This window comes from Rhinoderma darwinii, chromosome 5, assembly GCF_050947455.1.
Source record: "Rhinoderma darwinii isolate aRhiDar2 chromosome 5, aRhiDar2.hap1, whole genome shotgun sequence".
NCBI lineage: Eukaryota > Metazoa > Chordata > Amphibia > Anura > Rhinodermatidae > Rhinoderma > Rhinoderma darwinii.
Window position 1 is genome coordinate 95,992,081 of NC_134691.1, and position 25,378 is coordinate 96,017,458.

Sequence of the window (25,378 nt, forward strand, 5' to 3'; positions counted from 1 at the left end):
CCTGGGTGTGTGAGAAGTGGAGGTAAGTGTCCTCGGGGCCTACGCGTTTCGGACGACTGCCGCGTCCTTACAGCCAAGTTTAAGGACGCGGCAGTCGTCCGAAACGCGTAGGCCCCGAGGACACTTACCTCCACTTCTCACACACCCAGGACCACATACAACTGGACTTCCTTTTAAACCCAATCCATTAAACTTGGAACAGAAAATCCATTTTAATTCTACCCAGCGCTGGATCCTATTTCTTCCTTCCTTGGTAATCCGGATCCGTCAGGGTGACGAGTGGAAGACTGCATTTAACACGCGTGATGGACACTACGAATATTTGGTCATGCCCTTCGGCCTGTGTAACGCCCCCGCAGTGTTTCAAGAATTTGTCAATGACATTTTTCGTGATCTCCTCTATGTCTGTGTTGTGGTGTATCTCGATGATGTCTTGATTTTTTTCCCCAGATCTTGTGAATCATCTTTACGCCAAGTTGGAGAAGTGCGTGTTCCAAGAGAAGTCTCTACCCTTCCTGGGCTATATCATCTCTGATCAGTGTCTCAAAATGGACCCTGAGAAGGTCAAGGCTCTACTGGAGTGGCCACGTCCCCAAGGCTTAAGGGCCATACAACGCTTCCTGTGATTTGCCAACTTCTACAGACTGTTCATTCCCAAATTCTCTTCTTTGACAGCCACCATCTCTACCCTCACTAAAAAGGGTATGAATGCCAAGGTATGGACTCCAGAGGCGGAAGTCGCATTTAAAACCTTAAAAAAGGCCTTCACGTCAGCCTCTATTCTTCATCATCCTGATGTATCCCTACAGTTAGAGGTGGACGCCTTCTCTGTTGGTGCTGGTGCACTTCTGTTCCAGAGAGGTTCGAAAGGCAAGATGGTGGTATGCGGTTACTACTCCAAGCTGGTTTCTACCGCAGAGCACAACTACTCGATTGGGGATCGGGAGTTACTGGCCATCAAGCCGGCCCTGCAGGAGTGGAGACACCTACTGGAAGGCGCAGCTCATCCTATCCTGGTCTTCACGGACCACAAGAACCTGACCTACCTACAGACGGCTCAACGGCTGAATCCTCGTCAAGCCAGGTGGTCATTGTTTTTTGCACGGTTCCGGTTCGAACTCCACTATCGACCTGCCGACAAGAATGTGAGGGCCGATGCCTTGTCTAGGTCATTTCAGACAGAGGACACTGTGGAGTCCCCACAGAATATTATCGATCCTTCCTGCATCTACTCTGTTAACCCTCTGCAGGTTAGAGACATTCCTCCGGGAAGAACTTTTGGACGTCTGGCTGACCGAGGAAGAATCCTTTGCTGGGGTCACAGTTCCAAGCTGGCAAGTAACGCGGGTGCCCGTAAGACCCGAGACCTAATTGCCCATCAGTTCTGGTGGCCGACGCTGCCCAAAGACGTCATGGACTTTGTCTCCTCCTGTACGGTGTGTGCAGCAAACAAAGTTGCCCACTCCAGAACAGCAGGTCTGCTCCAACCACTGCCTGTGCCCGATGCCCCCTGGCGGCATATTGCTATGGACTTTGTCACAGATTTGCCTCTCTCTGCGGGATGCAGTGTGATCTGGGTGGTGGTGGATCGTTTTTCTAAAATGGCTCATTTTGTTCCACTGACTGGCCTGCCTTCTGCTGCTCGACTGTCTGACCTCTTCATACAGCACATCTTATGTCTGCACGGCTTTCCTCTGCATATTGTCTCGGATCGAGGGGTCCAGTTCACCTCAAAGTTCTGGAGAGCACTCTGCGGCCTACTCAGTGTAAAGTTGGACTTCTCCTCAGCTTATCATCCTCAGTCCAATGAACAAGTCGAAAGGCTTAACCAAATTATGGAGAACTATCTGCGGCACTTTGTCTCCAGACGACATGATGACTGGGTGCAGGTGCTCCTGTGGGCGGAGTTCTCCTATAATAACCATACCAGTGAGTCCACCACTTCCAGTCTGTTCTTCATAGTCTACGGCCAACATCCTCAAATACCCCTGCCTGGCTCTACTATGTCCCAGGTGCCTGCAGCCGACTACCTTCAGGGACTTTCTGAAGATATGTCAGCAGACACGATCTTCTATTCTGCTAGCGGTGGACCGCATGAAGAGAAAGGCAGACACTAGAAGACGAGAGCCTCCTCAGTTTCTTCCAGGTACAAAGGTCTGGCTGTCTTCCAGGAATATCTGGCTGAGGGTGCCGTCTTGCAAGTTTGCATGTTCCTTGGACCCTTCGAGATTCTGCTACAGATCAATCCTATGTCATACAAGCTTCGACTGCCTCCTACCCTCAAGATCCCTAACTCCTTCCATGTCTCCTTGCTGAAAAACGTGGTCCTGAACCGCTACTTCAGGACTCCTTGTTCCGCTGTGGCTCCTGGCGGTTCATCTGGAACTTTCAAAGTGAGGGAGATCCTGGCCACCAAGAAAGTGGGAGGAAGGACGTTTTATTTGGAGGGGATTTGGTCCAGAGGAGAGGTCTTGGGAGCCAGAGAAGAACATCGATGCTCCTGTCCTTGTGAAGAAATTTCTCTCCCGCTCTGGTCCCAGGAGGAGGGGGCGTAAGAGGGGGGATTCTGTAACGTCTATGGCTGGGGGCCGTCGTTCAGACTTACCCTCTGACGGCCCCGGCCATGGAAATCTGTCTTCTTGGCGTCAGCTCCCTCCAGGGAGACGCCGGCACTCACTTCTGGGTCCTCAGACTGTTTTCCGCAGGGACTAAATAATGATATATTTTAATAGTTCAGGGAAAATGTTGGTTTTTTTCTACTTTGCTTTTTTCTTTTTCTTTAATAGGAAAACTTTATTTTACTGTTTTTCACTATTTTTACTTGTCCCCCTAGGGGACTTGAACCAGCAATCGTTGGATCGCTTGCATCATATACTATATACTAATGTATTGCAATATATCATGATACTGACTCTCCATTGGAGTACAAAGATGGCAGACCTGGGGGCCTTCATCAGGCCCCCAGGCTGCCATGCTCACCCTGCAATTGCGTCGCGGGGGTCTGCAATGTTACAGGGGACTGCTCCCTGTTTCTAGTCATTCAAATGCAGCATTTAATGGGTTATACTAGCGGGATCCCTCTCGTTACCATGAAGTGTCGGCTGCAACACACAGCCGACACGCTCGTTCTATGGAGCGGACTTAGCCCGTGGGCCCGCTCCATACTTCCACTAGACGTGCGTCGTATATGTCAGGACTGGGTTAAGACTGGCATTTCATACGCCAGTCTTAATAAACAGTTTGCTGGAGTAAGGCTAAGTTTGCACTAGCGTTGGCTCCCGTTTAGGTCTCTTCCGTCAGAGGAAGGGATGACAGTAGATCCAAAGAGAGCTTCCGTTTGAATTACCATTGATTTCAATGATAATTCTTTTTTTTCAATTGGATTCTGTTTTCATTTTTTTCACGGAAGCAAAAGTGCTGCAGACTCACTTTTGCTTCCGTGAAAAAAATGAAGATTAGGGGAACGGAGGCAAATGGTATCCAACTGAAACAAAAGAATGAAATTGAAGTGTAGACTTTCAGGTTTAATTCAAGGGGTTGAACAAAAATATCCTGCGAAACGTTTAGGAATTCCCACCATTTTTCTATACAGCCTCCTCATTTCAGGGGCTCAAAAGTAATTGGACAAATTAACATTACCATAAATAAAATGTTTTTTTGTTTTTTTTTAATACTTTGTAGAGAATCCTTTGCAGGCAATGACTGCCTGAAGTCTGGAACCCATGAACATCACCAAATGCTGGGTTTCCCCCCTTGTGATGCTTTGCCAGAACTTTACTGCAGCTGTCTTCAGTTGTTGGTTGTTTGTGGGTCTTTCTGCCTTAAGTTTTGTCTTAAGCAAGTGAAATGCATGCTCGATCGGGTTGAGATCTGGTGATTGACTTGGCCATTGCAGAATATTCGACTTCTCTGCCTTAAAAACTCCTGGGTTGCTTTCGCAGGATGTTTTGGGTCATTGTCCATCTGTACTTTGAAGCGACATCCAATCAACCTTGCTGCATTTGGTTGAATCTGAGCAGAAAGTACATCCCTGAATACTTCAGAATTCATCCGGCTGCTTCTGTCTTCAGTCACATCATCAATAAACACTAGTGACCCAGTGCCTTTGGCAGCCATGCATGCCCATGCCATCACACTGCCTCCACCATGTTTTACAGCGGATGTGGTGTGCTTTGGATCATGAGTCGTTCAAAGCCTTCTCCATACTTTCTTCCTCCCATCATTCTGGTACAGGTTGATCTTAGTTTCATCTGTCCAAAGAATGCTGTTCCATTCTGGGATGTACTGGGATGGCTTCTTTACATGTTGTTTGGCAAAGTCTAATCTGGCCTTTCTATTTTAGAGGCTTATTAATGGTTTGCACCTTGTGGTGAACCCTCTGTATTTGCTCTCATGAAGTCTTCTCTTTATGGTAGACTTAGATACTGATACACCTACTTCCAGGAGAGTGTTCTTCACTTGGGTAGATATTGTGAGGGCGGTTTTTCTTTTTTTGCAATGGAAAGGATTCTGCGATCATCCACCACTGTTGTCTTCCGTGGACGTCCAGGACTTTTAGAGTTCATGAGATCACCAATGCGCTCTTTTTTTTCAAGAATGTACCAAACTGTTGATTTTGCCACTCCTAACATTTGTGCTATCTCTATGATGGATTTCTTCATTTTTTTTTCAGCCTAACAATGGGATATTTCACTTTGAGAGCTCCTTACACATTATGGTGGTATTATTCAGTCACTAATTGGCGTAATGTGTGGTCATGGTGTGGCGGTATTATTCCATAACAGTATGGTGGTATTATTCTGTCACAATAATGTGGTAATGTGTGGTCATGGTGTGTCGGTATTATTCCATAACAGTATGGTGGTATTATTCTGTCACAATAATGTGGTAATGTGTGGTCATGGTGTGTCGGTATTATTCCATAACAGTATGGTGGCATTATTCAGTCACTTTGTAGTGGTAATGTGTGGCCATGGTGCCGCATATTATTCACTAACAGTATGGTGGTATTTTTCAGTCACTATGGGGTGGTAATATGGGGTCATGGTGTGGCAGTATTAATCAGTAACAGCATGGTGGTATTATTCAGTCACAATGTTGTGGTAATATGTAATTAAGGTGTGGGGGTATTATTCAGTAACAGTATGATGGCATTATTTAGTCACTATGTGGTAGTAATATGTGGTCATGTTTTGGTGGTATTGTTTGTTCCTTGTATATTGGTATCATTGGTAATATTGCTCTTGGTATACTGGGTTTTGTTCAGTAACAGTATGGTGATACTTGTTCCTTGAATAGTGGATATTAGTATTATTTGGTAATTGTATAATTTTGTGGTATAATATCATACATAGGAAATTGTCTTATACCTATGTTGTCTTTAAGACTACCAACACCATGGGGCCCTTGCATCTGAGCAAAAATAGGGGAAGATGAATATTGCCCAGGGGCAATATTTGCTCTGGGGACCATAGGACTTAATATCATCAAGAATATGAAAACAGATTTAATCCCATTGGGCCACAACGGATATAATTAGGGGTAACTCAATGGGACTGAAATAGACCACCACAAAATATTACAGGGACAGCTGGGTTATTTACATAATCCTGATAAGCCATGAGACCTATCCTACCAGTAATAAGAATGGGCCACCAGAAAATCAAACTGTATTCCAGCTAGTCATATTGATGTTCTGTATTAGGCTTCCAGGATCCTAAGAACAGTTTGAGAGGTTGTTTCTTATCAACTGCCTGATTCTGCTTTTGCATGAATTGAGCCCCTACTGTGCTATCGAGCGATATGATAGATTCATCGGTACTATTGGTACCCATATGCAGAATAGTGGGTAGAATGCATCACATACAGTTAAAGGGTTTATCCGGACGGTTAAAAAAAACACAACCAAGACTTAAGTGTATTTATATCACGATTCAGCTATTTTACCAGTAGAAAATCACATTTCTGTGGCATTCACCGATCCCTGATGTAACGCTATAGCCATGGGCAAACTTCTGGTTAACAGATGGGACTTGTAATTTCTCCCTGCTCAGTAAACTACAAGTCCCATCATGCATTTTGTTCCTTTTCTTGCCCTGTATAGCCGCCCACCGCTGAGCTCGAGTACAATGAAGAAGGCTGGCTTACTTCTGCAGGGACATCAGAGAGCCAGCCCTCTAGCGGTCACGTGGGATAATGGCGTGCCAACACTGCTGCGCTAGCTGTCACATTGTACAACAAAGTGCCGACAACACTATAGGGGGAGACTGCTCTCGGTCACATAGGTATGTGAAGGCGCGTCATCATTGTGACTAGAACTACTAGACTTCCAGCGGCCCAGGAGTGTATGGCAAAACAGGGAAACTGCGCAAGTATGAAAATATATGTATATTAGTTCGTGTCCTCGATTTCAACTTGTATGTGATTTGGAGATTATTTTTACTGCCCGGATAACCCCTCAAAATACAGTTGTTAAAAAGTAACAATAGGAAACTGGCACATCTTTTTTGTTTGGTTACCAGGACTACTTTACCATTGGCTACCTAGTGCAGAGCTAAAAACTTCCTACTGGGCCATCATGTAGTATCAAGTGTATTTGTACTGGTAAAACTCTAGAATAGAAAACTGATTGTTCAGTATAGTACCGCATGAGAAATTATTGTGGCATTGGATATGCATATACATTTGTCCTGTGATTATTCTTATGTCCATCAATGACCATCAATTGTCCTGTGTGATTTTAATACTATTTATGCGATGTATATGTTTGATCTTTATTTGACCTAGTCATCCTAGGTGTGGTGTACCTTTAGGCCTCATGCACACTTCCGTCGGCCGTTGTATGGCCGTTAGTGACGGTCCCGGACACGGATGGCTTCCGTGTGCAGCCCGTTGTTTCACGAACCAAATTCAATGCAAAGACTGAGACTGTTCCGTCAAAAACGGGCAGGAGTAGGACCTGCACTACTTTTGACGGAACGGCCGCAAGGTTCCGTTAAAACAACGGAAGTGTGCATGGCCGCATTGAAATGTTTGTGTTCAGGGTGCTATCCGTGACAACAATGGATAGCAACCTGAAGGAAAAAACTAAAGTGGGCATGAGGCCTTATAGCTTTTACATCTTTAGATTAAAATTATTTTGCCAGTTACCAGTTTTCTAAAGGCAGATGAACAAATATTTGTTTAAAAAAATTATATGAATATGAAAATGTTAAACACCAGATACCTTATAGATTATATATTTCAGATATATTCTATAAATATAAATAGAACTTACCACAGAGTTAGTATTATTTTCCATTGTGTGCTGTTAATCTGTTCAGAGAGATGAAAGCTTTATTAGGATTGTCGAAATATATTGTTAGGATCAACTTTTTAAAAAAAATAATGAATATCATACCTGTGATGTTCAACTATTCTCATACAGTCTTTTCTTGTAGGGGTAGTCTTCCAAAAAAAACAAAATTTTGTTCACTTGTTGAACTTACCAGTTAGTGTAATGAAATGCAAGTTTTAGTACATACAGTTTCACTTAATTTAGGAGAATTGGCTTTGTTATACAGGTAAATAGGTAAAGGTGGTATTACACGGGCAGATATTGCTCGTATTCACCACTTTTAAAACGAGTGCCGATCAACAATACAACTCGTTGATCGGCGCCCGATGCTCCTTTTAAACGGAACAATGATAGTTTAGTATGGTTACGAATGATCGTTACTACGATTGCTCGTCCCCATGCATTTGCATCATGTGGGCAGCACATCTTCCGGTTTACACAGGGAGATGTGCTTCCGACTAGCGACCATTTTTTTAGCTGCATAAAAGATGCGATCATCCGATGAATGAGCGTTTACACAGGGCAATAATCAGGAACGTAAAATCGCCTTAAAGGCTATGTACACCTTTTTGAAATAGTTTCATATCAGTGTGATTGGTGCAACTTTCAAAATACTATTTATTAAAAATTATTTTAGCCTTTTAAGATACAGCTGCTTTGTATACTGTATACAGTGCAGCTGTATCTTGCACTAAGACTTGAATCTGTGAGGTCTTCGAGACTGACCGGTTCAGTGAAAGCGGGTCCTTTGTGTCTCTGACACACAGGATCCACCTGTAATCGATCACATCTAAGTTATGAACTTAGATGTGATCATTAGGGTATGTTCACACGCTTAACAAAAAACGTCTGAAAATACGGAGCTGTTTTCAAGGGAAAACAGCCCCTGATTTTCAGAAGTTTTTTGAGCAACTCACATTTTTCGCGGCGTTTTTTACGGCCGTTTTTGGAGCTGTTTTCATTGGAGTCTATGAGAAAACGGCTCCAAAAACGTCCCAAGAAGTGTCCTGCACTTCTTTTGACGAGGCTGTAATTTTACGAGCCGTCTTTTGACAGCGACGCGTAAAATGACAGGTTGTCGGCACAGTACATCGTAAAGCCCATTGAAAGTAATGGGCAGATGTTTGCCGACGTATTGGAGGCGTTTTTTCAGACGTAATTCGAGGCGTAAAACGCCTCCATTACGCCTGAAAATAGGTCGTGTGAACCCAGCCTTAAGAGCCTGACAGATACAGGTTTCAACGCTATATACAGCAGCTCTGTATACAGGATACAAAGCAGCTGTATCTCAAAAAGTAAAAATCATTTTTAATAAAAAGTATTTGGAAAGTTGCATTGATAAACATTTTTATTTAAAAAAAAAAAAAAAACAACGATATCAAAGGTGTACATAGCCTTTATCCCCTTAATTACCGGGCCATTTTGTGCGTTAATGACCAAGGATTATTTTTTGTTTTTTCACTGTTGCATTCTAAGAGTCGTAACTTTTTTTTATTCCTTCGACATAGCCGTATTAGGGCTTGTTTTTTGCTGGACGAGTAGTATTTTTCAATTGCATTATTTTTGGGTGCATATAATATATTGATTAACTTTTATTAACTTTATTTAAGGAAAGAATTGAAAATAAACTGCTATTCCAGCATTGTTTTTCACGTTATACATTTACGCCGTTCACTATTCGGCATAAGTAACATGTTATCTTTATCCTATGGGTCGGCACGATTATGGGGATACCAAATATGTAGAGGTTTTATGTTTTCCTACATTTGCAAAACAAAAACCCTTTTAAAAAAAAACAATTACTTGTTTTTGCATCGCCGCATTCCAAGAGCCGAAACGTTATTTTTTTCAGGCGAGGTAGCCATTTGTGGGCTTGATTTTGCGGGACAAGGTGTAGTTTTCATTGGTAGTATTTTGGGGGACATGGGACTTATTGATTAACTTTTATTTTATTTTTTATGGTGGGAATGGGAGAAAAAAAAAAGTAATTTTGCCATTGTTTTTTGCGTTTTTTTTTGGACACCGTTCACCGGTTGAATTTATGCGTTAAATTTATTGTTTGAGTCGTTACGATCGTGATATGTGTATGTGTTATTTTTTTTTTACACTTTTACTAAATAAAACTACTTTTTGAGGAAAAAACATTTTTTATTTTATTTTCACTGTAATATTTTTTATTTCTTTTTCATAAACTTTATTTAACTGTTTCACATTTTTCTTTTTTTGTCCCACTAGGGGACTTCACCATGCGATCTGCTGATCGCTTATATAATGCTTTGATATACATAGTATACCAAAGCATTATTGCCTGCCAGTGTAAAACTGACAGGCAATCTATTAGGCCATGACTCTGGCAGATGCTGAAGGCAGACCTAGTGCAATGGTAAAAATGGTAAAAGTGCAATGGTGCAGGAATGTGCTAATAACCAAGAGAAATCAGGAAACCAGTGAGTGCGAAAGGTTATATAACAGACAGTAAGGCAGTCCAAAATGTAGACATGTACAAAGTACAAAACACATTTATAACTGTAATGTTATTAAGGGCATGTCTACATGTTTTTATTTTTTGTAAAATTTATACAGACTTTAATTACAGTAAGTTTATATCCCATAATAATAATTCGGATCTATAGCCATTTTCAAACGGCATATTTTCAAGCGTATTTCAGGGAGTAAAATTCTCGTATTGCACTCTGAAATACATTTGCAGACAGATTCCCATTATTTTCAGTGGGAAATACACTGTGTATTTCATATGGGGCATATTGTTACGCTGCTAAATAAAAAAAAGCCTTGAAAAAATACACTTAATAAAAAAGAAGTGACATGTCACATTTTGAAGCGTTTTACAAGCTGATTTTTTAAATTTCCCATTGACACTTGAAAAAACACTTAGAAAATGCACTACAAAATATGCTTTAAAAACGCTTGCATAAATAAAAAACGCTTTGCAAAACAACTCCAAAAATTCCTGGACTTACGAGGCTGTTTTCTCTTGAAATCAGCCTCGTATATTTCAACCTGCCTTGTGAACATTAGGATTCTTAAAATATATGTAAAAAAAAGACAGACAAACTCTAGTGTGAACACACCGTTACTTTCACCTTTTTTTTTCTAATATGAGACAATCCCTTCTTTTTGTCTATGTATGTCTTTTAGTGGGTAGGGTGCATGCCTATACACGCAGTGCCAGAATAATAAAATTAGGTTGTGCAGAATAGATATTTAAGTATTTGTTGCCTCAGAGTCATAAAGAGCTGCATTCTGGCTCCCCTCAGTGAAATACACAGCTCTATTCTACACTGCTTAAATATAGAATACAAATGAGTATCTTCTATTCTGTGCATTTGGCATTCAATGCACAAAGTTCCTTGCCCAAGGTCACACAGATGGCGCAGCACTGCTCAATGCAAGACATAAACATTTACGAGATGTTTTAGTGCTACATTTATCATTGAGAACAAAGGCCTGACAATGCATGCACACATAATTCTAAAGGAAGAGGAAGGGCGTTACATACAAATCTACGGGTCCCCCATAACTAGAGTACACAACTAGAATGTCTGATTTTTTTGTATTTTTAACCTGTTTAATAAAAGGAAAAAAAAAGAAGAGGAAACTGAAAATATAGAATTATTTAAAAGTGCTTTATTAATATATTCTGGAAAATACAAAAATATTGCATACAGTTTCAGTTCATACAAATGCAAGTCCGTTTTGAACTTTACAGTCTATTGTAACATTTACTTAAAACAACTTGGCAGATAAATAGATTGTTTTTATGTTTTATTACAGCAAAATTTAGCAACCTCTAAAAACAGTTCTTAGTTTTTTCATATATTAATATACAATTCCCAGATCGCTGGTCATAGGGACTCCCTGCCATTTATTGGTTTCCATAGTCATGTGACGCCAGAGGACAAATGAAGCGACGGGAACCCAGTGACCAACAGCACAGGAATCATTCAGAATTTAGAAAAGTAAGAAGCGTAGAACTGTTTTTAGAGTTTGGAGTTTCTAAGCTGAATACAAATAGCCATAAGAACAATACTGCAAAAGGCAATAAACTCCTAGCATAGATTGAGGCAAATTGTAGAGACACTATTATCTAACATATTTTAACTGCTCTTTATTCTGTGTGAAAATACTTTATATTATCACACAATGACAAGGGTTATTGGCACCTAGTTATATACTAAACGATAGATTAAACAATATACAAAAATAACCATATATTACTAAATCAAAGGTAAATTACTAAATTATTTCCGGCTGTCACTTTTGTAAAATATGACTGCCACAACTGAGTAGAAAAATGGCTATATCTCTATAAGTAAAAATATATAATAGTCAAACTTCTCATTTAGTAATATATCACCATATTTAAAATTTTAATGGAAATGTTCTGTAAAACATTACATCTTAGATCAAGTATTTTACCGAATACCCTCATCAGAAAAGTACCAACTTGGAGTGTGCATTGACCAAGCTCATTGAGGGTTATTCACTAATATGGCTCAACACCACCTTTTATATGTAAATGTTGCTCTCGAGCCAATCACGGTTCTGGACCTCTGGTTTACCATATTGAAAATCAATTATATTACAAGACTTTATTCAATCAATTGTGTTAAAAAGTGCAGGCAATGTATTGTATGCACTGTTTAATATGCACTTTTCTATACACTAGGTAATAAACCAGTACAATGTTCGTAGAATTACGACATATGGCATAGCAACATAATGTGCAAGTATCCAATAATATAAGTTTTATTTAAATCTAATGCTTAACATGTACCTAAAGATAAGTCTGTAAATTTCCTTTTACAGAGCCGTGTATGCAGCGCATAGGACTAAAGAGGCTGATATGCTGAAATATGACACCATATTTCAGCCTCCCGTCTTATGACGTGACTACAGCACTGTAATAGAAATTACACCTGTCAACGAAAACGCCAGCAAAGCGAGTTTCGCTCATCTCTACGTGTAACCCTATGCAAAAAAAATAACAAGAAACAAAACAATAAACTGAAAATTTAGCTTTTAAAAAGAGACAAACTGATCTCCCAGCCCACCAAATTTTAATTACTTGGTGTCTCAAGATCTGGGTTTTTCCTGCTCAGCTTACTCTGGAGGATGACTACCTGGCCTGCTCTTACGATACTACCAGTCATCTATATAAAGAAATAATTCCTCTGTAGGTTGGAGTTTATCTTATATAGATGAGTTGACAAGTTAGACCATGATAAATCTGTCCCAGTGCCATGCTCTGAAGGAGGCTGGTCAGGAGAGCTTATATTAGGATGATTGGATAGGTGGGAGAGCAGCCCATCTCCTGGCACAAAGAAACATTTTTTATTTATTTTTGTTTTATTTTTGCTGGAGTTTTATATTATTGTCATTTTATCATTTATTTTATGTAACAATTCCTGCATTTTTTTTTAAGATACATCACCGATGCACAATTGAATACTTAAACCATGCCATTACACAGTAGGTAACTGAGAAAATAGACATAAAACAAGACACTAAAAGCATAAAGCAATTACGTACAAAACCAAAAACAGCAAAATGTATATACAACAAAACATAGTGGTTATTCTCAAGTCAAAACATTCAAATACTGCATTAGGTGCACTACCAGCTGGTTGTCCTTATTCTAAGTACTCTACACCTAAAATCCTTAAAAAATGGGGCACATTTAATTAGTGTAGTCACTGGGGTTCACATATTTAAGCTATCATCCTTAGCAATCAGATGCCAGATTTCAGTTTACAAAGGACAATTAGGAAATTAAAGCAAACACTGTATTGGTTGCGTTGACAGCACTACTGGTTCTCCTCTGTACATTTTCACATGTAGTGTCGTGTAAGTGATAAATTGGATGTTATAATTTTAAGTTAATGAAAATATAATAGACGAATTATGTCTTAATATATCAGTGCATATTGGATTAGGTGTAACAAATGCAGCATTTGACAGATAACATTTTTTAGGGGCCTGCCAAACTGTACTCTGCCATCACCGGGCTGGGGAAAGAATGGTCAGACAGGTAGTTGTCCTGGGAGAAGTGGCACTAGAACTGTCTTGACACTGCTGATCTTTCTTCGCAGGCTAATAACATGTTGACAAGAACCTGGTCCTCGGCTGAGACACATGCAAGACAACTATCTTATGCACCTCAAGCCTTTATTCATGCTAGTGCTAGTTTATTTTTTACCAAAACAAATGACATAACTGATGTATTTATTTAATCAGTTATCCAATCCATCACCTAATGACAAGAGGGGAATGAGAAATTTACCTTTTTACAGGTAAGAATAACTTAGCAAAAATGGATTTTACTTACTGTTGCTGTTTTTATTTTATTAAAAACATACAGTAAGTTAGTATGGGTTTTAAACAATATTAATATACATTTTCTAAAAATAAAATCTTTATAAGGGTAGTTACTTTATCGTCCCCTAACACATTCTAATAGACCGATAATAAAATATACGGGAATAGAATTGTATAAAAATATTTGCTATAAAGAAAAAAGCATTAAAAAAAACTGCACTTTTTTTTATTTTACTGCGTTTTTATAGTAGAAGCTACAGTAGGGGACATTAGAGGAAATGCAGTGAAGGAAACTAGGCCATAATAGGCAATGTAAATGAAAGTGTAGCAGGTTCTTTTTGGGAGTTAATAATATTTACAGCACAGTAACACAATTTTAATTTACATATATTACACAAAGTGGGACATGAACAAAATTAGCCAAACGCATACAAAGACAAATTTGTTGGAGAATTTAAAATCTGTTGTCAAATAGCTAATTTTTTTTATTGTGTTTTTATCCTAACGCTAGAAAAGTTTACTATTATATGATAACTATACAAATTCATAATTTTTATTTTTACCTCTAAGACTTTTAGACCACTAAAAAATTATTTCAGGGCAATTAATTTTGAGTGGCCTTTAGAAGACGGAAGGAAATCTATGATTTCTTGCTCTGGTGCTATATATTAACCCCATTGTGTCTTGAAGGGTTAATATTTCTGAGTTTGAACAAATCCTAAATTAAATCACTAATAGTTTATTTAAATCCATGTCTAGTGAAATTGGCAAATTTATTGTTTAGTGTATTGAACTGTGCTGTACTTTGTTACTTTGCTGCGGGTTAAACTAGGGGAAGTGGAACCAACTGTTTGAGTTAGCAAAGGTTCAGCACTCAACATATGGGTTCTAACAGGTGGACCAGATCGTACAGTTTTTTCCGTTACATATATATTTTGAGAACTTCCCATTTCAGGGCGAATGCTTAAATTTCCCTGAACATTGGAGATGGGTTGTATGACCCTTTCAGTAACCAGTACATTCTGTGCATCTCCAAAATCTATATCTTGGATGTTAAAAGAATTAGACAGCCTTGAACTATTAGGTCCAACAACTCTTTCTCTTAGTACAACATTTGATGTATCTGCTAGATTTGTCATATTTGGTAGTTCTATAAATTCATGAACTCCAGATGCTGGACGGATTACCCTCTCTGTCACAATGACATTGGAGCCATTGTGTAGATCAGGAAATACTCCATGTGCCGCTGCTGTAGATCCAACCAGCCTTTCTGTTACCAAAATATTAGTAGGGGGACCGGGATCTACATTACGGGTAACTGGTCTCAATGTGCCCCCAGATGTTGTGTAAGTCTCAGTTACCATTACATTACCTGGAATTAAAACTTCTGGCATAGGCCTAACTGGTTGAAGATTGGCAGATGATATTGAGCTCTCTGTCACATATGTAGAGCTGCTAACTGGCATAGATCTATTTACTGGAACATTAATAGTTCTATTTACTGGAACATTAATAGATCTATTTACTGGAACATTAGAAGATCTATTTACTGGAACATTAATAGTTGAATCATCTATCATAAAATTTTCAGTTTCTATTATTGGAACATTTGGAAAAAATCTTGGCTCCTCACCACTTGACTCTGGTTCAATTTCTGAACCAATGCAAATTTCTGCCAATGTTTTAAATTTTGGTCCCAATGTGTCCAAGAAGGTGTCATCCAAGTCATCAGCAATAAAGCTGCAGCACCCGATAGATCCAGCTGGGCTTCCAACGCCTTCATTATCATAAATTAGAAGACAATCATTCGCCGGGCGACTCTCATCTTCATTGGCATAAGATTCTGCTTTCTAAAATGATAGCAATCATATAATACCATGAAATCATATAATTCCATTTTAAATACAATCAATAATAAATAAAATAATAACTTCCGGAACTTGTTTTTAAACAATTATTTCACTGATCTATTTCTTAGGGCCGCATATATCATTTGGAAAGGCAGTCTATTTAAAACTGGGAGACACCTGCTTACCCTTTTTTTTTTTATCATTATATCTGGATATTATGGGAAATTCTAATTTTCAGATTGAATGGTCTGTTTGGGCAATCTTCCAAACATTATTGTGTTGAGAAAAAAAATGTATAATTTGTTTGAACCGGGCATATAGTTAAAGGGGTTTTCCAAGAGTTTAAAAAACATAGAATTACAGTAGAATGTGATAAAATAAAAAATAACCGATACCAGTTAAATCGAGCGTCAATGCTCCAGTGGTCCCCGACAGTCTTAATTTGCAGCAACAATGACCATTGCAGTCAATCACTGGCCTCAGCAGTGATGCTTGCGTGTACAGCACAAGACTGCTGAGGCCAGTGATTGGCTGCAGCAGTCACATAGATGAACAGGAAATTATTACTGCAGGACAAGTAAATAAAGACCAGCGTGCACCACCGGAAGCGTCAGCACTGGAGCAGCGGGGAATTTAACAGGTAGAGTATTGGTTATTTTTTTATTTTAGCACATTTTCTACTGTCACTCTAATGTTTTAAACTCCCGGAAAATCCATTTAACCATGTGTTACAACTTTGGGTGGATCATAAAACTTGAGATAGCTCTAAACCAACCACTTGGTTTGTGGTTACTACAATATATAGGGCAATAGTAAGTCTTAAAGTGATTGTCTAGTGTCGACAAACCTTTTCCAAATACCCAGTAAAGCATATGGACTTCAGGATGTGAGTGTGTGAGTGTGTGTGTGTGGGAGGGGGGGGGGGGTCTTCTGCATATTTTTTTATACTTAACCTAAAAGAGGTGAAGTAGGAAACAAGATCATATCTTCTTACAATGTCAATAGGGCTTAGATAGAAGCTTCCTAACTTTGGTCCTTTACAAAAAAACAAGAGTAGTCCTAAAGGTTTTGGTCTGATAAACCAAAGGTCAATGGCTACTTTTTTTAAGTACCTTTTGTCTTAGCTTTTCTTTTTTTTAAATGAAACAACAGTTATGTTACCTCACACGTGGAGACATTACAAAACATTACAATTAGAGTGTTACCTAACTAGAAGAACATTGAATAAAACAAACATATAGATGCCTTGGTATAATCACAACAATGTACTTTTATTGAAAGGGTGTACATACTCCTTTAAGGAGGTTTTACAGGATGAGAAATACATGGCCGCATAAAACGGTGCCACACCTCCACATCCATGGTTTGTTCTATTGCCACATACCCGCATTTACTTTATTAAAGCTGAACTGCATAAACAGACACAACATATGAACAGGTGTGGAGCTATATTTGGAAGAGAACTAAAGGAAAGCTGGAAGAAAGCTCTAAGATTGTTTACCAATTACATACATACTTAGTATTATTGGACATCTTACCTCAGCAAAGTAGTTATCCACATAAGCCATGTTCAACGTGCCACTTTTCTCGTATGGTGGTGGCATGGGTCCCATATAAGAATTGGCTACATTGCTTTCGCCAGAATATCCTCCCATGCCATGTCCATCATACCCCATCCCTTCTCCTAGAGCCGTGGCTGTCTCAATCCCTGTAGCGGAAGTATCTCTTATGATGCCTCTATTTGCTGCTCCTGATGCGCTTCCAGCACCAGCACCAACTCCATGCATGAAGTTGCCTGCATTAACTTCTACAAAATAAGAATTTGCAGAAATAAGAATACATACACCAACATATATATCATTGAATGTATCTTTGTTATGAGCTGGTTTATGAATATATATATATATATATATATATATATATATATATATATATATATATATATATATATATATATATATGTAATATTATTATTATTTTTCTTTTAAAAAAAGGAAGAATAAAAGAATTAAAATAAGTGTTTTATTGTTAGTACTAATATGAGTAGCTACTAACCTTCAGAGTACCCAAACCCCTAACCAGCCTTACCAGAGGATGACCATTATGGCTATCATTGCTTGCCATATCCACACTATTCTGTATTTTAGCAATTTACACACTTGCCTGAACTATTCTTTAAAGGTTATGTACACCTTTAAAAATCGTTTGTTTTTTTTTTTAATAAAAATGTCTATCAGTGTGTATGGTTCAACTTTGTAAATACTTTTTATTAATTTTTTTTAACTTTTTGAGATACAGCTGTATCCTGTATACAGAGCAGCTGTATCTCAAAAAGTAAAAATAATTTTTAATAAAAAGTATTTTGAAAGTTGCACCAATCACACTGATTTAAAAAAACAAACAAACACTTTCAGAGGTGTACATAGCATTTAAAGCTTAATTTATGTCTATTCTATTTTTTTTGTATAATGATGTAGATTGTGCCAGACACCTAACTCAACTAGGCAATTAAACATCTAACCTGTGACATACGGGTACTTTTGATCATCTGAATGTTATATAACACCAGAATATAAATAACCGATGTTCCTGAAACCAAAACAGTCTTCTCTATATCTATATTTCTGCCACCACACTTTCTGTCTTTTTAATGTACACTACTGAATTTACAAAGACGTACCAAGTGTTAATTGAGTTGGAAGACATACCTTGTTCCTTATTTGATTTTGCCATAGTGGATAGGGCGTGCAATAACTGGATCTGATTTGTTGATGGATTTATTTAAATACTACGTGTGACCACATTCATCAATGATTTCACTGTGAGAATTTGTTATTAATTTCAGAATCATTTTACATACGGTCAACATAAAAAAAAAATGTACTCTGAATCTTTTCGGAATAATGAACCTCCTCTCCCATCCCATTCCACATTTCATTTCATTCGGCTGAGCAGGGTTTAGCTGTGAATGCCCCTGCCCTCCTTATACCACTTAAGCCACGCTACATGTGTACATTTTTGGTCATAATGGAACTGATAAAAACTCTGTTAGACTTCCTGATATATTTGAGATCGAACCTATAATTGAAAATCTGACATACAAAGGCATGAATTTCTTGGGTAAAGGCATTCTTTTAGGCTATTTTCATACTTTTCAGTTGTATTGTATTTTCTTGCAGGAACATTTGGAAAAATGTTGCGTTTTTGCGACAATTTTTTTTGCCAAAATTGTAGCCAAAAAAACGAAACACCCACAGCATGTAAATACAGCCTTAAAAGTAATAAACATGGACATTTCTTAAACTTACCAGAATAGTCAGGGGCCCCAGAAGTTATAAATGGGCTTGTCATATCCTAGATAGGAAACAAAGAAGGATTTACTATTTGTTCATATTCATACTATTTGTTACAAAATATTCCTAAGCTATTCTTTTAGCACATATAGATGTAAGCTCTTCTGTATCTGTCAATTTATTGCTTTTAAAAAGCAAGCTCATTTGCTAAGTACTTACCTAACACGCAAACACTATCTACTAGTACATTTGTCTTTGTCCTAGAATGAATTAAGTACTGCATAATCTCCATATTCCTTAGCACATAATACGATAATTGTTTATAAACACATGCTATTCAAGACACATGTTGTAAACGGTCTATCGGAAGTAAACTTCTGATTTTAAATATTTCAGCATTAATATATGAAGATATTGCAGTAAATTAAAGTCAAAACATGTAGGATTTATTTTCTAGTTTAAGGCTAAGTAGACACGTATCAGATTTGCGCATTGCAAATTCAACAGAATTCCTACATGAACCGTGGCAGAAATCTGTAAATTAGCCCTATTGTCATTCAATTTGGCTAATCCCCAGATTTTCCATGCAGGATCTGCGGAAATAAATAGCATACTTCTTATTTTCATGACTAATTTTATTTCATGTCGGGGAGAAAAATCTGCACAGAAATTTTCTGCAGCATGTGAACGAGGTTATGAAAACCCTGTTCACATACATAGGATGTGGATTATCATTGGTTTCGATGCGGACATTGATGTGGAATCTGCTCTGAAATGCGTGTCTAATCTGACATGTGTGGACAGGGTCTTGGAATGACAATAGGGTGAGGTCAAGGTGAGGGATAGACTGCTTTAGGGCAGATTCAGACGAACGTGAGCGTTTTGCGCGCGCACAAAACGCATCCGTTTTGCGCGCGCATGGCAGCAGCGTGACAGCTCCGTGTGTCCTGTTCATATGGATGCGCGGCTGCGTGCTTTTCGCGCAGCCGCCATCTTTATGACACTCCGGTGCTTTTCTGTTTACATTCATTCTTTTACTGTTGTTGCGTGAATAACGCGCATCCCACGGAAGGGCTTCCGTGGGGTGCGCGTGATTTTCACGCACCCTTTGACTTCAATGGGTGCGTGATACGCGAAAAACGCTTAAATATAGAACATGTCGTGAGTTTTACGCAGCGGACTCAAACTGCGCAAAACTCATGGACTGTCTGCACTGCCCCATAGACTTGTATAGGTCTGTGCGACCCGCGTGAAAACCACATGGGCTGCACGGACGAAAATCACGTTCGTGTGAATCCGCCCTTAGAGCCATGCTCTCATTTAGCTTTCGGCTGGTATAATGCCCTTGTTAGTGTTGGTATGCTATTCAGGCAGCAATATAGCTAAGAAATATTAGATTTCGAGTTAGAACCTAGAATATGCTTGCAAAGGCTGACTCGTAAATGAGATGCGACTTGTTTGCAACTTTTTTATACCTCATGTCTTTCTTCTTGATATTTTCTCATGTTAAAGTCGCCTTATGTACTGGTTTGAGATTGCATGTAGTAAAAATTATGTGTGAGACCCTATCGACCTAATATAATTCCCTAAAATTGCGAGTGTCTGAATATCTATAGAGTTCAATTAACTCTATTATATCCGTACTTAAAAGTTATTGTTCATATAACGGAAAGTTATGCAATTTTGAAATATACTTTTTGTATCAATTCCTCACAGTTTTTAAGATCTCTGCTTGTCATGGTCATATGATAATCTCACAGGTGAACGAGACATACACCTGTGTAACTATCACATGACCAGGGCAGATTTTTATCCACTGGAAGTAAAAAAAAAATAATTAAAGAGATCTTGAAAACTGAGAAGATTTTACAAAAAAAAGTATATTGGAAAATTGTAAAACTCATGAATATACGATGAAAAACCTTTATTTGCTAAAACCGGAATACCCCTTTAAATACCAGATGGTGTTTGCAAAGTTTTAGTATACCACTATGGTAATGCTACACTATGGCTCTGTACTCTAAGTATCCTACTTTGCTTTTATTATACAGGTGCTTATATTAATTTTTGTTAATTGGGTAGTTAATCTGTCATGAATTTTTTTTAAATTTCCTATGAAAAAAAGTAATAATTCTAGTAGTAATATAATAATAATTATAATAATAAAAAAAAAAAAAACTGACCACATCTTCAGGCTTGGCACCTTCTGTTCCCCATTGATGACAATCTCCATCATACCCAGCTGCAACTGGAACAAATTTAGCCCCTGCACCAGATCCACATACACATAGCGGTAATAGGAGCAGAGCCACTGTTAAGAAACAATAAAATAACGTGTTAAAAATATATTTTGCAATCAATGATGTTCAAGGCTATGTCCACCATGTTCTCCGAAGAGAAGCTTAAAGGCTATGTACACCTTTGAAAGCGATTTATTAATTTTTTTAAATAAAAATGGCTATCAGTGTGTTTGGTGCAACTTTCTAAATACTTTTTATTCAAAATATTTTTTCTTTTTGAGATACAGCTGTTTTGTATCCTGTACACAGAGCAGCTGTATCTAGCGACGAAACCTGTATCTGTCAGGTCCGCGAGACTGACGGGTTCAGTGTCAGTGGGTCCTGCATGTCGCAGGAATTCATTGAGTAACTTAAAAATCTTAAAAATGAGGTAATTAGTAAACAGGGATATTATCAGCTTATGTAGTATAGATATTATAGATAGTATAGATATTAGGGTAATTAGTAGACAGGGATATTATCAGCTTATGTAGTATTTAGATATCTAGCTGAAAAATTGGTCAAACTGTAGAGCTATCCACTGTTAAAGAGTAGAGGCTGCCAACAGATAGAATTTTTTTTTTCGACCATCTTTACCAATACTCCCCTGACCAGCAAAAACATCTAAAACTCTTTCGTCTACAGTCTGAACCCGTTTCGGCACGGTTATAGCGCCACAACACTTTAGGAGACTATCAAAACAAATAAAAATAACGGCACACTGATGATGCACCACTTTCTGGTTTTGATTGCTCCCACGACTGCCTCCCTAACAACTGGGGGGTGCCTCACTAGTTAGGCCCACCTCACAGTTCGAGAAGCATCGGGCTACTGTATTTAAAGAGTCTCTGTCATTACATTATAAGTGCCCTATCTCCTATATAATCTGGTCGGCGCTGTAATGTAGATAACAACAATGGTTTTTATTTTGAAAACGATCATTTTTGAGCAAGTTATGATCAATTTTAGATTTATGCTAATTAGTTTCTTAATAGACAACTGGGCGTGTTTTACTTTTTACCTACTGGGCATTGTACATAGGAGTGTATGAGGCTGACCAATCAGTGACCAATCAGTGACCAATCAGCATCATACACTTCTCATTCGTTCAGCCCAGCTTCTTTCACTGCACAGTCACGCTGTAACAATGGACTGGAACAATGAGAAGTGTATGAGGCTAATTCGTCACTGATTGGTCAACGTCATACACTCCTCTGTTGGTCATTAAGAAACTAATTAGCATAAATCTAAAATTGTTCATAACTTGCTCAAAAATGATTGTTTTTCAAAATAAAAACCACTGCTGTTATCTACATTACAGCGCCGATCCGATTATGTAGGAGATAGGGCATTTATAATCTGGTGACAGAGACTCTTTAAGTCAGTGTTTGTTATTTCTTTTTGCCTGGTAAATAAATGTAAAAAATTCAAAGCCTAGAAAAAACAATCCTTTAATGACTTAAATAAATGATTCCATATTAGAACTTGTACTGTGAGATAAGTGCTGATTACTTACACAGAAGAGCTAAAAATCCCAGAACCATAAGGCCGATTGCTGCGGGACCAAGGGATACACTCTTGCCTGACAGTTTTGAAGCATCACAAGATCTAGCAGTGTTACACTCACAGGCTTGTATAACAATAGGAATTGAGTTTGGACAAGAAAGATTATTTTTGTCTGTAACGTATACTACCACAGAATAATTACGAGCACCAACAGATGAGCTTCCAACCAAAGTTACAGCCGTGTCTAAAATATAAAAAGGTTCAGTCAATTTCTTTTATGCAAATCCGTATAGTTATGAATATAGTTAGGTTGCTATAAAAGATATTAGACTATCATTATTATTATTAATAATATACAGAATAAACATTTTAGTAACTAGTAATATCTATCTATCTATCTATCTATCTATCTATCTATCTATCTATCTATCTATCTATCTATCTATCTATCTATCTATCTATCTATCTATCTATCTATCTATTTATCCATCCATCCATCCATCCATCTATCCATCCATCCATCCATCCATCCATCATCTATCCGTTTATATATCTAGATACAGTACCTACCTAACAATCTAATATCTAATTAATAACATGCAATATTACAAAGAATATGGAGACAATGGGCAGTATTTTATATTCTAGTATGTATATCTTATTTGTCTAGTATTTACCATTAAGTGGCACGGCAGTCCAGTAAGGATTTTGCTCAACAGTTATCTTCAATGGGGCATTCAAAGGGTCTTGAACTGCCCTAATGACAATTTCCTTGGTATCCAAACATACCACACGGGGTTCTTGTGTAACCACAGGGCAAGCTTGATTCGTGTTTGATGAAATCATTCCTACTTCAACTGTAGCAGTTGATGTTAGGGTAGGATCCACTGTACAAAAAGTTTAAAATAATAAGTGAAGCCGTATGCCATTTCAAATAATGCGAATTATAATAAGACAGGGTTATAACCTCACCAGTATCTATAGCAAGAATTGTAGCAGTGTGGTTTCCACCGTTATTTGCACCATCTCGAATCATTTCATAAGTCATTTTGATCTCGCCAGTTGTAGAATCAATTATGAACCACTTGCTGGATTCTTTATCCAATGAATACCTATTGAGATTGACAGTGTTAAATATTGTGTTTTGTCTAGAGAATACTGACAAACTTTGTTGGTTCAAACACAACCAATGAACCTGTATTATAGAGCAGCTGAGAAGTCAAGGGTTATTCTTATCAAAACATAGGTCAGAATTCAGCAGAACGGGATTGTCCAATTTGAACAATAAAAGGGAGAGATAGACGCTTTGTAGCCAGTTGTAGGTCCCAAAAGCGTGACTTTCCTATATTAAATTAGATATATTTGACGAGTTTTCCTATACTAAAACTGCCCCTTTAAACCCTTGACGCATTATTATGTACAGGTACGTGATAAGCATCATAAGGAAGTATGGAGGGCGCTCACGGGCTGAACGCGCTTCATACGCTGCAGGTGTCAGCGATCGCGCTGTTCCTGGCCATTTAACCCCTCAAATACTGCGGTCAATCGCGACCGCAGCATCTGAAGCGTTGAGAAGAGGGGGATGGCCCCCTCCGTAAGGTCATCGACGCCCCCACACTGCAATCGGGGTGTGCCGGAGGTTGTCATGGCAGCCCAGGGGCCTTTTGTCTTCCTCTGTTATAAAGGGGTTTTCCAGGAATACAATTTTTTTATACTTATATCCTCAGTGGTTGTGCGCTTCCCGACTGAGGAATAGAATGGAAGCGAATTATATTGTGCCGACATTGAAGCATAAGCAGAGAATGAACGGCGCAGGAATTGAGGAGGCTGTGGACCAGTAGGATGCCTCAAATCCGGGACTTCTGACGTATACCCAGGTTTGAGGCATCCTATTGGTCCACAGCCTCCTCAATGCCCGCGCCGTTCATCCTTTGCTTATGCTTCAATGCCCGCCCCATTTTCTTCGTGCCTCTTCAGATAACTCTGTGCTTGTGCACTACCCGCCGCAAAAATTGGGTCTCCCTGGAAAACTCCTTTAAGCCGTGTCTCTGGCACGGCTTAACAAAAGCCTGTGAAAACGACGATATACTGCAATACATTAGTATTTCAGTAAATTGTAAGAAGTGATCTAAGAATCGCTGGTTCAAGTCCCCTAGGGGGACTAATAAATGGTGTAAAAAAAAGTTTAATGAAGTTATTAGTAGTAAAAAAAAATTACAAATATTAAAAGTTAAAAAAAAAATTCCCAATGTAAAAAATACAAAAATAAAAATAAAATTGGTATAGCTGTGTCCATAAAAGTCTGAACTATTACAATATACCATTATTTAACTTGCACGGTCAATGCAGTAAAAACCAAAACATTTAAAACGTGCTGTTTTTGGTTACTTTAGGTCGCAAACAAAATGTAATAAAAAGTGATCAAAAATTATACCAATAAAATTATCCCGCAAAAAATAAACCCTCACATCGCTCAATCCACTGAAAAATAAAAAAGTTATGGCTCTCAAAATGTGATGATTTTTTAAGGGAATAAAATATAAGAAAAAACTATATAAATTTGGTATCACGGGTAATCGTATTGAGCCGCAGAATAATATTAAGTTGTCGTGTTTACCACATGGTGAAAGCCATAAAAACGAAAAACCAAAGAAAAATGTAGGAATCACACTTTTTTCCAATTTCAGCCCGCAAATGATTTTTTTTTCAGTTTCCCAGTACATTATATGGTACTTTAAATGGCGCCATTAGAAACTACAACTTCTGCAACAAACA

General features: G+C 38.3%; 1 protein-coding gene across 1 annotated transcript in view; it reads right to left on the bottom strand.

The window, feature by feature from the left end:
• Positions 1–14,448: 14,448 nt before the first annotated feature.
• The window catches only part of LOC142652480 (desmoglein-4-like), a 32,409-nt gene continuing 21,479 nt past the window's right edge, over positions 14,449–25,378 (bottom strand). The window contains exons 12-19 of the mRNA XM_075828115.1: positions 23,576–23,715; positions 23,281–23,490; positions 22,614–22,847; positions 21,002–21,129; positions 18,834–18,879; positions 17,064–17,332; positions 15,213–15,525; positions 14,449–15,140 (exon numbers count right to left, since the gene is read on the bottom strand). Of these exons, the coding sequence (XP_075684230.1) occupies positions 14,449–15,140; positions 15,213–15,525; positions 17,064–17,332; positions 18,834–18,879; positions 21,002–21,129; positions 22,614–22,847; positions 23,281–23,490; positions 23,576–23,715 (2,032 nt within the window). The remainder of the gene's footprint in view (positions 15,141–15,212; positions 15,526–17,063; positions 17,333–18,833; positions 18,880–21,001; positions 21,130–22,613; positions 22,848–23,280; positions 23,491–23,575; positions 23,716–25,378) is intronic.